This window comes from Camellia sinensis, chromosome 6 (assembly GCF_055761805.1).
Source record: "Camellia sinensis isolate YWXY chromosome 6, ASM5576180v1, whole genome shotgun sequence".
NCBI lineage: Eukaryota > Viridiplantae > Streptophyta > Magnoliopsida > Ericales > Theaceae > Camellia > Camellia sinensis.
The window spans coordinates 136,529,384-136,541,161 of record NC_138966.1 but is presented as its reverse complement, the minus strand read 5'-3'; the positions used below and the strand labels follow the sequence as shown (position 1 = coordinate 136,541,161).

General features: G+C 37.4%; 1 protein-coding gene across 1 annotated transcript; it reads left to right on the top strand.

Annotated features, from left to right (window-relative positions):
* Window positions 1–5,768: 5,768 nt before the first annotated feature.
* LOC114318208 (lysine histidine transporter-like 5) lies at window positions 5,769–11,010 on the top strand. Its single transcript, XM_028265067.2, has 7 exons — window positions 5,769–5,890; window positions 7,969–8,364; window positions 8,916–9,333; window positions 9,539–9,644; window positions 9,976–10,067; window positions 10,241–10,309; window positions 10,912–11,010. The coding sequence occupies exons 1-7, from the start codon at window positions 5,838–5,840 to the stop codon at window positions 11,008–11,010; spliced, it is 1,233 nt and encodes a 410-aa protein (XP_028120868.2). The 5' UTR covers window positions 5,769–5,837.
* Window positions 11,011–11,778: the final 768 nt, after the last annotated feature.

Sequence of the window (11,778 nt, the reverse complement as noted above, 5' to 3'; positions counted from 1 at the left end):
GGAAAAACCAAAGTTCATGCATTTTCCACAGTCTACCCTGCCTTGGCAATTTGTGTTGTGTTAGCCTCGGCAGACTGCTGGGCAGCCCTTTCAGCTTGGACCTCGGCGTCGATCTCACGAAATATGTCATCTAGGCTCTTGTTGGTAGTCTCGACCTCGACCTCAGAAGTGGTCTTTTGAACCTCATCCTCCTCATCTTAAGTCAAGTCAAGGACTTGCTCATTCAGAGTTGGGGATTTGGCCCCAGCAGAACCTTTGCCACCGGTCTCGACCTTGGCTTCTTCGTCCCCCTCAGCCTCATTATCAGATTGGCTTGGAGGGGGAGGGAATGGCACAATGAGTCGGCTTTTGTCCTTGAGGTGCGAGTCGTCAGGACTAGCAAGCTCCTTCAAAGCAGCCATCCAACCAAAGGTGTAACCCTTGTTGCATGCCTGTTTGACTTGTTTCTTGTATTCATCACGGACATCGGCTGACCCCTTGGTATAGGCCTTCTCATCGACAGCTTTAATTTCGGCCACCTTTGTAGCAAGCGCTATTTGGAGCTCGATTTGGTCCTAGGCCTCTTTCTCTTTGGCCTCCTTTACCTCGGCCTGAGCAACCTCGATAACATTTTCAGCAACCTCGGTAACATTTTCAGCTGCCTCAGCGCGGTCCTCGGCATTCTTTAGGGCCAACTCAGCAGCCTTGGCCTGATCCAGAAGACCTCGGATACGGGCCTCGGCTTTGTTTAGCAAGGAAATGAGTTTTGATGCCTCCTTTATTTTTTGGGTTAGCTCTTTCTTAAACTCATCGGTCTTGACTACAATGGAGTGACCCTGCTGGATAGCCTGCAAGAATGCAAAAAAAAAAAAAAAAATCGTTAAGTATGAAAACCAAAGTATTAGATTAAAAATTACAAGTGTTGAGACTTACCAATACTCAATGCTACATCATCATCGCATAGTTTTCATACTCCGAAAGCTCAGCCATCCGATTGATGTCGCCTGGAAGTAAAATGGCGGTGGAAATAGTGGCACTGACTTCCAGACTGTCAAGCGCACTATCCCAGGCTAGCAGAGGTCTATCCCCGATCGTAACGGACGGAGTCTAGAGAGCATTGGCATGAAATCCATAGGGCTCAGAAGACCCGTCGGACCTCGATTTTTTTGGTTGGAGTTGGTCGGATGCCTCGGCCTCGGTAGGCCTCTTCTCAGCTGACTTATCTACTTCAGTCAATTTTGAAATTGGTGCTGTGTCTTCCGACTCCACCTTAGTGGCGCTAGGCTTGGGCTTGGCCCTTTTTACCCTTTTTGTCTTGGGTTTTGGCTGCAATTGGGAAGGAGATGAGGAGTGGACTAACACCACACTTGGGATGTCGGCAAGAAGGTCGTCCAAAATGATCTTCACACGGCCCATCTCTTCGGTGGTGGCGGCAACAGTGACCTTGGTTCCAAGATGGATTATTGGAAGGGCTATGAGAGGATTGGCTGGATCAAAGGTTGATGCTTCAGATTCTTGGCGTTAGCGGCCACGAGTTCTGCCTACAGGAGCGAAGAGAGAAGCTCTGCGTTGGTGTTGGCATTGGGATAGAGGAATCAACTAAGGGGCAGAAGTGGATGGCTGGTCAACTAGGTCAGAGGTGAAGGCCTGATCTGGCCTTGGAGATGAGGCTATTGGAGGAGTAGATGAAGAAGGTGGAGTCTTGCTTTTTTTGGGGATGTCGGGCAGTGGACTCCTATATGTCGGAATAAAATTAAGGAGGATTGGGGCCTTGCGCACTTCAATGGGAAAACAAAGAAGGCGCGTACCAGATCCTTGCTTGGCACGTTGTATTGGCGGAAGTCCTTTTCAGGCTAAAGAAGGGCTGTAAAAACACAAAAGAAAACATTAGAAATTGAAAGATAGTTAAGTAAAGTTACAGACAAAGGGACTTTGGGAGGGGATTAGGTCCTTACCTTTGTCATCCCTAAAAACTTCACAGCGCAAGGGGAATGGTGGAGTTCATCATCTGGCGCAAACTCCTAATTGCCCGAGACAATTAGGTAGTCGTCTGTCGCGCCTTTATTAGAATTTGGGATATCAGCTATCAACTTGTATTGCGTAGATCTTGGCTTGAGGTAGTAGGTGTAACCTTTGGGTGTTTTTAAGCTACATATGGTTTAACAGTGTTGGATATTAGAGAGTGTGATTTTGGCATTTTGCCGACATACCAATTCGGCAATACCATTGATGATCCTGAAGGAATTAACGGCCAGTTGCATGGGATTAAGTTTATAGTAGTGGAGGACTTCCCTAAAGAGGATATGTAGGGGAAACCTAACTCCTCCTTCCACAATAAAGACAACTAGGAATGGCATATAATCTTGGCCAGGCATAATTGAGTCATCCTTCCCAGCCAACCTCAGATGGACGTTGGCTGGAATAGAAAACTCTTGCCTAAGGTATTTCAGCTTGGCAGGGGTGTCTACTTTCCACCTAAACATTCCCATAATGTTGGCTTAGTGAAGATTGGTGTGAAATTTCAGAAAGGAATAATTGGTATGGGTTCAAATACCTCGGCTATACCCTAAACTGGTATCGGAGCTAGGGTTTTTTCAAATCTAAATGGGGGTTTTTGGTTCAGTTTTTCCTAAGTATTTGGTTTCTAAGCAAATCCCAAGCCTATGGTCTATGCAAGTGAACAAAAAATTTGTAGACAGAATCTGAAAATAGAACAAGAAGACCAGACAAGAAATATAATTCAGAAATCAAGATTGAAACAAGAAACAAGAACAAGAATCTGAAAGACTGACAAAGCAAACAGAACGAAGTTCAGGGCCAAGAAGGATTCAAAGGCAAAATTCAAGAATCACAAATGTAGAATCCCAAATCCACAAAACACTGAGTGAGTGTGTGGGGGCAGTACGCGCAAATCACAAATATGATTGATAGTTAAAAGACACAGTGACAAACTTTAAAACATAATGCAGATTCAAGGAATCAACTCATGATACAACAATGAGTGCGAGATTTAACAAACAATAATACAATAAAAAGAGCATATGGCGAGTTCATAAAAAAAACATATTCAGAACAGTGGAAGACTGAGATTTGAAAGATAGAAATTGAGAACTTACCAAATAAAGTCGAGGAAACGAGGCCGGACAGAGATTTGCCGGAGTCCAATGATGATGTTGTCCAGAGTTCGATGGAAAAAAGTTCGCCGGAGAAGACGAATGAAATGGTTGCAGAACTTTGGAGAAGTAGTAATGGCGGTTCGAGAGTGGAAGTTTAGAGAGAGAAAATTTGTGAAACGAGAGAGATTGTTTTTTGCAAAAGTGAAGAGACGGAGAAAGAGGGAGAAGTTTTGTTGATATTGTGAAAAATGCGACAGGCTATAATGATGTGCCTTGGACAACGTGTCTGTCAGGCGGCGTGAAAAGCAACGAGCGTCTTGATAGCGCGTGTCAGGTACGAACTAATGAGAGAAGGACGCGTGGTAGAAACGGTTGAGAAAACCGTGCGTGACAGCTCATGAGCAGATAAAACTCTTGGAGTTCTTGATTTAATCAAGCAAAAACCTCGGCTAGAGAAACGATCTCAGTTAAGATACTTAAAGAACTTGGTTCTTGGTTCTTGGTTCTTGATCCCTGATAAAAATGGACAGTTGAGTGCTAGGTACTTGAAGCCGACGAGTGAAGACCTCGGTCGACGGGACCTCGGTCGACGGGAAGAATGAATTTTTAGCCGACATAGTATTTGAACAAACGATATAGGTTCCATTACCTTAGGATGTCGAGGTAATAGAACCTAGGGGTAATTGTGGGGACATATTTTGAGAGTGATAGCACGTGGTTAAAGGTGATGCCGAGGTATTAGCCGAGATGCCATGTGGCCTGGTCATGATGCCGAGATTATCTCGGCTAGGCCGAGGTCATCTGTGGAGATATCGGAATCTGGGATATTCGGATAGAGGACAAGAGTCCTAGAATATTGGAGGACCTCAGTCTGGATAAAGATAAAGCTCTTAGGGAGTTTATCTCTATCTAACTGGGAGTCCAAGATGAGCATTGAGCCAAAGTCCATTGAAGCTAGGCTTCTACAAGGATTAGATTAGTGCTGACTATAAAAGGAAGGCACCCTCATGGGTCTAAGGGAGGCTTTGATTATTCTGTCTAGTGAGTTAATCACTATTTGTTATCTTTATGAGATAATGATTACTAACTTGATCGTCGGAGTGCCCCTAGGTGGACGAACCACTACCAGATTCTTATCTTTCTGTGACTGGTTATTCGAGCTTAATCTATTATGCTAGTGTTCTCCAGCTAAGTTCCCTATTTGGTTGTGAGGTCAAAAATCAACACCCACAAAATCTACTTGATAATCACAAGTAGGGGTGAGCATGGTTCGGGTTAGTTCGGTTTGGTGTAAAGTCAAGATCAATATGTTGTTTACGATTCCATTAAAATTGGGACCAAACCAATCCATTTAAGTCTTGAAAGCAATCCGAACCAAACCATTTAAACATGGTTTGGCTCAATTTGGAATCACGATTTCACATAATTTGTTCACAAAAAAAATCATATAACATTTTCAAAAAAATTCAACTTATTATAAATTTTAAAAATAATAATAACATGCCCACCAAATAAAAACATAACAATAAGTTTAATCTACCCTTGATTTTTCAAAACATAACTTCAACAAATATAATATCTAAGACTCCCATATTGTTCAACATAACATAACATATTGTTCAACATGTAGCAATCATAAGACTCCCATAAAAAAATCATCTTATTGTGAATCACAAAACTAAAATTATGCTAACTAATTAAAAAAATTACATATAGTCTGGTTCAGTTCTAATTCGAAACCGTAAACTTAAATCCAAAACGGATTCGCGGAAACCAGCTCCTCAATTTTATAACTAGAACCGAATCACGGATTCAAAAAATCAGTTCAAACCTACCGGATTGGATTGGACCGGTTTGGATTATAGATTTTTCAATTTTCTTATTTAGTCTTGGCAATAGTTGAAGAAAGTCTAAGAGAGAACATGAAGCCTTTTTTTTTAAACCAATAGGATATTAATTACAAATATGAGAAATATTATATCAAATTAGACTGTTAATGCCTAACAACTATTATTAGCCCAAATTTAAGAAAAAAATATGCACCAGACAAAACTTGATATAATCCTCTTAATAATTTTTTAATTGTTTTTGTGTCTGATTCTTTAATAAATTTATATGTAAGTAAAAAATAAATAAATACATTAGCCAAGTAAGTCGACATTCGCTACAATCATGTGCATTATTAATTTGTTTATGAAATTACAGAGCAAATGTAGCAAAAGTTGTAGTTAAAATTACGGCTAAGATCTTCTCAGTGCATAAAGCTATACCTAAATCTTTTTAATTTTTAATTATGTGTCTCTATACTGTGGCCCAGATTATTATAAGACTAATTCAAATACCCACCTTATGAGGATCTCTATAATTTGATTTATTTTTATATTTTTCACAATTTTGACCAACAAAACAAGACAATAAGCACTGGAATTTTTCAGAATATTCAACTTCTCTGTAAGAAATACTATCCGTCACTTCAGAAGATGTGTAACTCAGAGGTATTACTTTGGAAACAACAAAAACATGTTCATGTTTTCATGCAATACAAATTTAACTCAGCTAGCTAACATGTTTTTCGTTGTTGTTTTTGTTTTTGTAATAATTTGTCAGTATCATGAGAGCGATGGGAATGATTCAGGTGAAACCGTAAGAACCAACCCATCAATAGACTTGAATAGCTGGTTGCCGGTAACTGCATCTCGGAAGGCAAAATGGTGGTACTCGACTTTCCATAATGTAACTGCCATGGTTGGCGCCGGCGTCCTAGGCTTACCATTCGCCATGTCCCAACTCGGCTGGTATTTTTTCTTGTTCCTTTTTTTTTTTAATTTTTTTTTTAATACTAATAGTACAATGAATTGTTACTGGAATGTTGTTTTTGATGAAAAATGGGAATGGGATCCAAATAATATATTTTGAGAATATAAATGGAAGAACAAATACTCTGTTTTTATTTCTGATTTCAGGATACATGTAGTATCTCTTATTTTTCTCTCAATCTCATGATCTCAAAACATCACCTATTTATAGTACTAAGCCTCAGGTGTGAATACCGGATGGCTGTGAGCTGTTATCAGCTCAATTCATATGTTTTTAGCATTTTCTTGTTTATTAAACTTTTGACCATGGAGCTTCCATGAACCATCTTCCAACTTCAAACTCCTCCTGGAATGATCTTCATTCTTCAAGTATGTTGCTGTTGAATTGGGTTTGGATTTTTCAACAGTTTTGTGACAGTAATTCATGTTTTGTTACCTTTTTGGTGACAAAACATTTCTGTTGCTAATATTATGTCATTAATATTAAGGTGGTGTTTGATAATTATTAAAAGTTTTTGTTTTTTTTTCCTCATTAGTAAATTTTTTTATATAAAAAATTGAAAAAAAAAAATATGACACAAAGGAATTCCAGTAATGACCAAATGAAATTTGACCCAAAAAAATGCTTTCTTAGATGTTGCCAAAAAGAGATTAATATTAGCCAGCATGTCGTCGCAAAAACTTTTTTTTTTTTTTTTTTTTTTTGGATAAAGTGCCAGCACTATTGCAAAAATAATAATAATAAATAATGATGCAAAAACTCTGTTTAAAGTAGTGTGGTTCACCAATCATTTTGGTTTAGATTGGATTTGCTTTTTGATATCAACTTAATTGATGTTGTTAAGTTTTGTTGTGACTTTGTGCATTTTTCTTTTTTATTGATGAAAAATTTAGAAATTTCTTAGATGTTGATTTGTGATTATATATCAATTTTAAGCAGTATATAACAATCCTAATCAAACAATCAAGATAAATCGACACAACGATTTTACATGGAAAAACCACAATTGGACACCTCCAATTGTGATAAAAAAATCACGGGCAACAGTCACAAAACAATCCACTAAGAAAATATAAAGGAATTACACAAGTATACTCTCAATTACCTAGCGAATCCACGCCCGAATTGAACCAACCTCTATGTGCCTCTTCCAACCCTGTCTTCACCTCGAAATTGTCTTGACGATGAGCCACTCCAGAATCCACCAAAGTTTCAGCCTCGAATTCTTCAGAATCCACCGAAGAACAACTTTTTCTTTTGTATAGAATGAACAAACAAACCTTTGATGTATTCTTCTTAACCCATGAGTTGAATACTCAATTAAACATCAAAGAAAACTAGCAAAATATCCCCAGATATAAACCCTAGAACCCAAGAAGAAAATCTGGATAAGTAAACCTAAAATTTGATAGAAACACGTACTTATAGAAATCTGAATCGCGATGCTCTCTCAAGCGAAGACTCTCTCGCTCGAGCGAGGAACCAAAAACGCGTGTTTTCCATAAGTGGCTTCGCTCGAGCCAAACAACCTGCGCTCGAGCATAAAATCATCTCTTTCAGGTTTTTATACGGACGCAGCCTTCGCTCGAGCGAGAACTCCTTCGATCGAGCGAGCAAGGGCGGATAGGCAACTTTGAATGCAATTTTGCATTTTTCTTCGGGGGCATTGCCCCTCGACCCCGCCGTGACGCTGCCCCTGACCCGCCAAGGGGCGCAGCCCCCTGGACCCCCCGCGAGCTGACCGGGCAGTTCGATCCCCGTCATAATCAGCGAAGTGGCAATCTTGAAAGTATTAACATCACAAACTTCTCTACAAGGCACAATTCGGGTTGAATTTGCATCTAAAAACTCATAGCCTCACTGAAATAAAAAAGTGCAAAAATAAGTACAACTGAAAGGAGTTTTGTCAACCGGGATTGCCAAGAATAAAAACCTAACAATTGATGTTTGTCTTGGTCTTGTATATTGATTTTCATCAATGAAGTTTCTTCTTTTTTACTGATAAAAAAAAAACATATTGAGAATTGTTGCGGTTGATGATATATATGTTACACAGGGTTCCTGGTATCACAACTTTAATAGTTTCATGGTTGGTGACGCTTTACTCGCTGTGGCAACTGGTTGAACTGCATGAATTTGTGCCGGGAAGGAGATTTGATCGATATCCAGAACTAGGACAGCATGCTTTCGGCAAAAATCTTGGTTATTGGATTGTCATGCCTCAACAGTTGATGGTACAGGTGGCCTCCGACATAGTATATGTGGTCACCGGAGCAAAATCATTGAAGAAGTGTGCTGATCTGCTCCTGCTCTCTCATGAAAAGCTCCTCAATCAACTTAGGCAGACATATTTTAGCATCTTCTTTGGCTTTTTGCAATTGATATTGTCCCAAACCCCCAACTTCAATTCCTTGAAACTAGTTTCCTTGCTTGCTGCCGTCATGTCTTTCAGGTAAAATACATACGAAATGATGTGGCAAAATTATAGGCTTATCGCTTGGAAAAAAAAAAAAAAAAAGTTATCTTTTTTAATATCAATCTGTCATTGACATGTCATTCTGGTGAATAATTCTATATGAAAGTTTTAAAAGAATTTTTTTATTTTTTTCTTCATTTAATCTTGCCTTTGTTTGAAACTTGTAATTTGTAGGAGAGAAAAACCAAGAAAAAGGAAAATGTGAAAGAAATTTCTCACATATTTTTTGTCACATTATCTTTTCCTCCTTGTTATCCATAGTGAGCAATTACAAGGAACAAATGTTTGTTGGAAACTAAACTTGATTTTAAGTAGTTATGTGTTAAGTCTAGAATGTCTATACACACATGATGCATGTATGGAGTGGGTCATATATATGCATAGAGTGGTTCTGTGGTATGGTAATTTGTTAATTAGAACGTACTATTAGGCCTTAAAGGCTCACCTTAATGATATGAATCATTCAATTTGTAAGTGAAATTCAACCATTTTCCACACTTGTGTTTGGAATTGCATGATCAATACAGTTACTCGATGGTAGCTTGTGTGGCATCAATATGGAGGGGTATCAATATCCGACAACACAACCAAAACAACGACATTATTAAATATGGAGTTCGGTCTCATACCATTGCTGGTATAGTGTTTGATGTGTTCACCAGCCTGGGCACCATTGCCTTTGCATTCGCAGGGCATAGTGTGGCGCTTGAGATTCAAGCAACGATCCCTTCGTCAGCAGAGAAGCCCTCTAAAAAGCCCATGTGGAGAGGAGTGATGGTAGCTTATGCCATTGTTGCGTTGTGCTATTTCTCAGTGGCAACCTCTGGCTACTGGGCTTTCGGGGTTGATGTTGAAGACGACGTCCTTGTTTCACTAGAGAGACCCCGTTGGCTCGTTGTTACTGCCAATTTTATGGTCTTCCTACATGTCCTTGGGGGCTATCAGGTAATTTAATTACTTGAAAATGAAAACAGAAAAAAGGAATGGAAGTGTTACTAAACAATACGCAAATGGGACACACAAATAGCTATATGTTGATGTAACTATCTTTAGTATATATATAAAGTCTGATATTTAAAGACAATCAAACTCTATTTAAAGACATGATCATTCAAGTAATGAGTAAGATATTGATCATTTATTTTTATAGGTTTTTGCAATGCCAGTGTTTGATATGATAGAATGTTACTTAGTTCAGAAGAAGCAATTCACTCCTGGGTTGTCTCTTCGCCTCATTGCACGCAGTGCATATGTGGGTAAGCGCACATATATACTTCACAATATCTCTTCTTTTTTTTTCTTAAGTACATCCATGAGGCAACCCGAATTAGCACTATTAATTTAATAAATGTTTTAATTAGCTTTGTATGAATATATCTCAACACAATATTGTATGGCTAAGCAGTTAGAACAAACTTAAGGAGGTCGAATTGCATTGGCTATAATAAAAATAAAAATATAAAAATTAGGAAACATATTATATGAGGTACAAGCATAATAAAAATGTAACAAAATAGTGATATTAAAAAATGAAAATAGATTATATGAGGAACTAACTTAATGTATCATGGACCCATGTCATGACAGTTCTCACAGCCTTCGTTGGAATTTGCATTCCATTTTTTGGAGGGTTATTAGCGTTTTTTGGAGGGCTAGCATTCGCGTCAACCTCATATTTCGTGAGTTCTTGGCTATTTAACCGTGCTTGTATCCATTTTAATTAGCATTTCTTTCATTTACCTTTTCAGTATTGCTTTCGTTTGCCTTTTTTAATTGGCATTTCTTTCGTTTGCCTTTTAGTATGATGTTTAAATTAAATTAAATGAGATGTCAATGCGTTTGTTTCCCACAGCTCCCTTGTATCATATGGCTGGTCCTAGATCAACCTAAGAGATGGAGCTTTCACTGGGTTGCCTCATGGGTAAGTACTAAGTACATTGCATTAATTAAAATATGAACTCTCATCATTAATCTCATTTTTTATACCTACAAACTAACAAATTAAAGTTTTCAAACTTAGATTTCACATTAAATTGCCATGCTATTAGTCAGTAATGTATGCACAAAAAAATAAAAATAAAAAAATTGATCACTGGGTGTTCAAGTCAGCGTGGCTCCAAAAAGTTTATATCACCTAGTGAGAGTTGAACCTGAAACTTGAAAGGAGTACAGTCTCAAGCTCCAAGCTGCACCCACTAAGCCAACCCCTTTGAACCTTGTTCTTGCTTGACTCGATCAATTCAATCATACACTTGTACTATCGCTTGTTTTATTGATTTAAATATTGATTTATGCTTTATTGACTCATCTTCATATCATGGTTCTAGTGTTAAAAATCGGTAATGTTCATTACTCCTTTTTAAAATTTGGAATTTTTTTTTGGAGAATTCTATTTTATTATTATTATTTTTAGTATTTAAATCATACAATAACATTGCAGATATATATATAATAACATGTCACATTAGTTTACACATTCTTGAAGATTTTTTTTAACGATCTCTTATAAATTTTTTATTGCAGATTTCAATCGTTGTTGGTGTCCTGATAACCATCCTTGCCCCTATTGGAGGAGCACGCTCTATCATCCTCTCTGCCAAAACTTACAAATTTTTTTCTTAGTCTTGATGTCTATTGTTGTTGTTTGTTGTTTGTTGTTTTTTTTAACCATAAAGTAGAAACCTAGGTACATTTAGCTTAGGGAATGTGGACCTAATTAACACCACAGTCTATTTAAGCCATAATGAAAAAGGAAATTTTGTCTATCAAGCCAAAATTCCTAATGTACCTCAAAACCTATGTATTGGATATTGGATATTGCATATAGTGGCTTTTCTTACTAAGATATTAATTGTTTCTTTGCACATAGACGGATTATATTGTGTCTGATTCCGTGATTTGTTTATGTATTTCTTGACTTGTTTTTATCCAACTAAAGTAGCAATCAAATTCTATAAAATTGAAAATTTTGAGAAAATCAATCCTAAATGAAAACAATTAGAGTGTTATGAAAGTGGACCAACACTTGCAATTTTTTTAAAAAATAAAAAATCAGCAAAAGAAATTCTATTTATAGAAAAATGAATAATTATTCAATTTACATCAAAATATTACATTTAAATATAATCGGTTCAAAAGCTTGATTCCACTCCACTTGTTTTCCTTCAAATTTAGATTTGTTTCTAGAAATCCTATCAGTCCATAAGATTTGCAAAAGAAATGCCGAATTTATGTATTAAATTTATTTTCATTTTATAAAAATAAAATAAAATGTATCTGCTTTTTGTTGTTTTATTTAAAAAAATGAGGTGTGTGCAGAGAGAGAGAGAAGTGTATTATAGTGTTTGTGAAAGTGCAATTCTATACATTTGTTCACAACAGTGACATCAG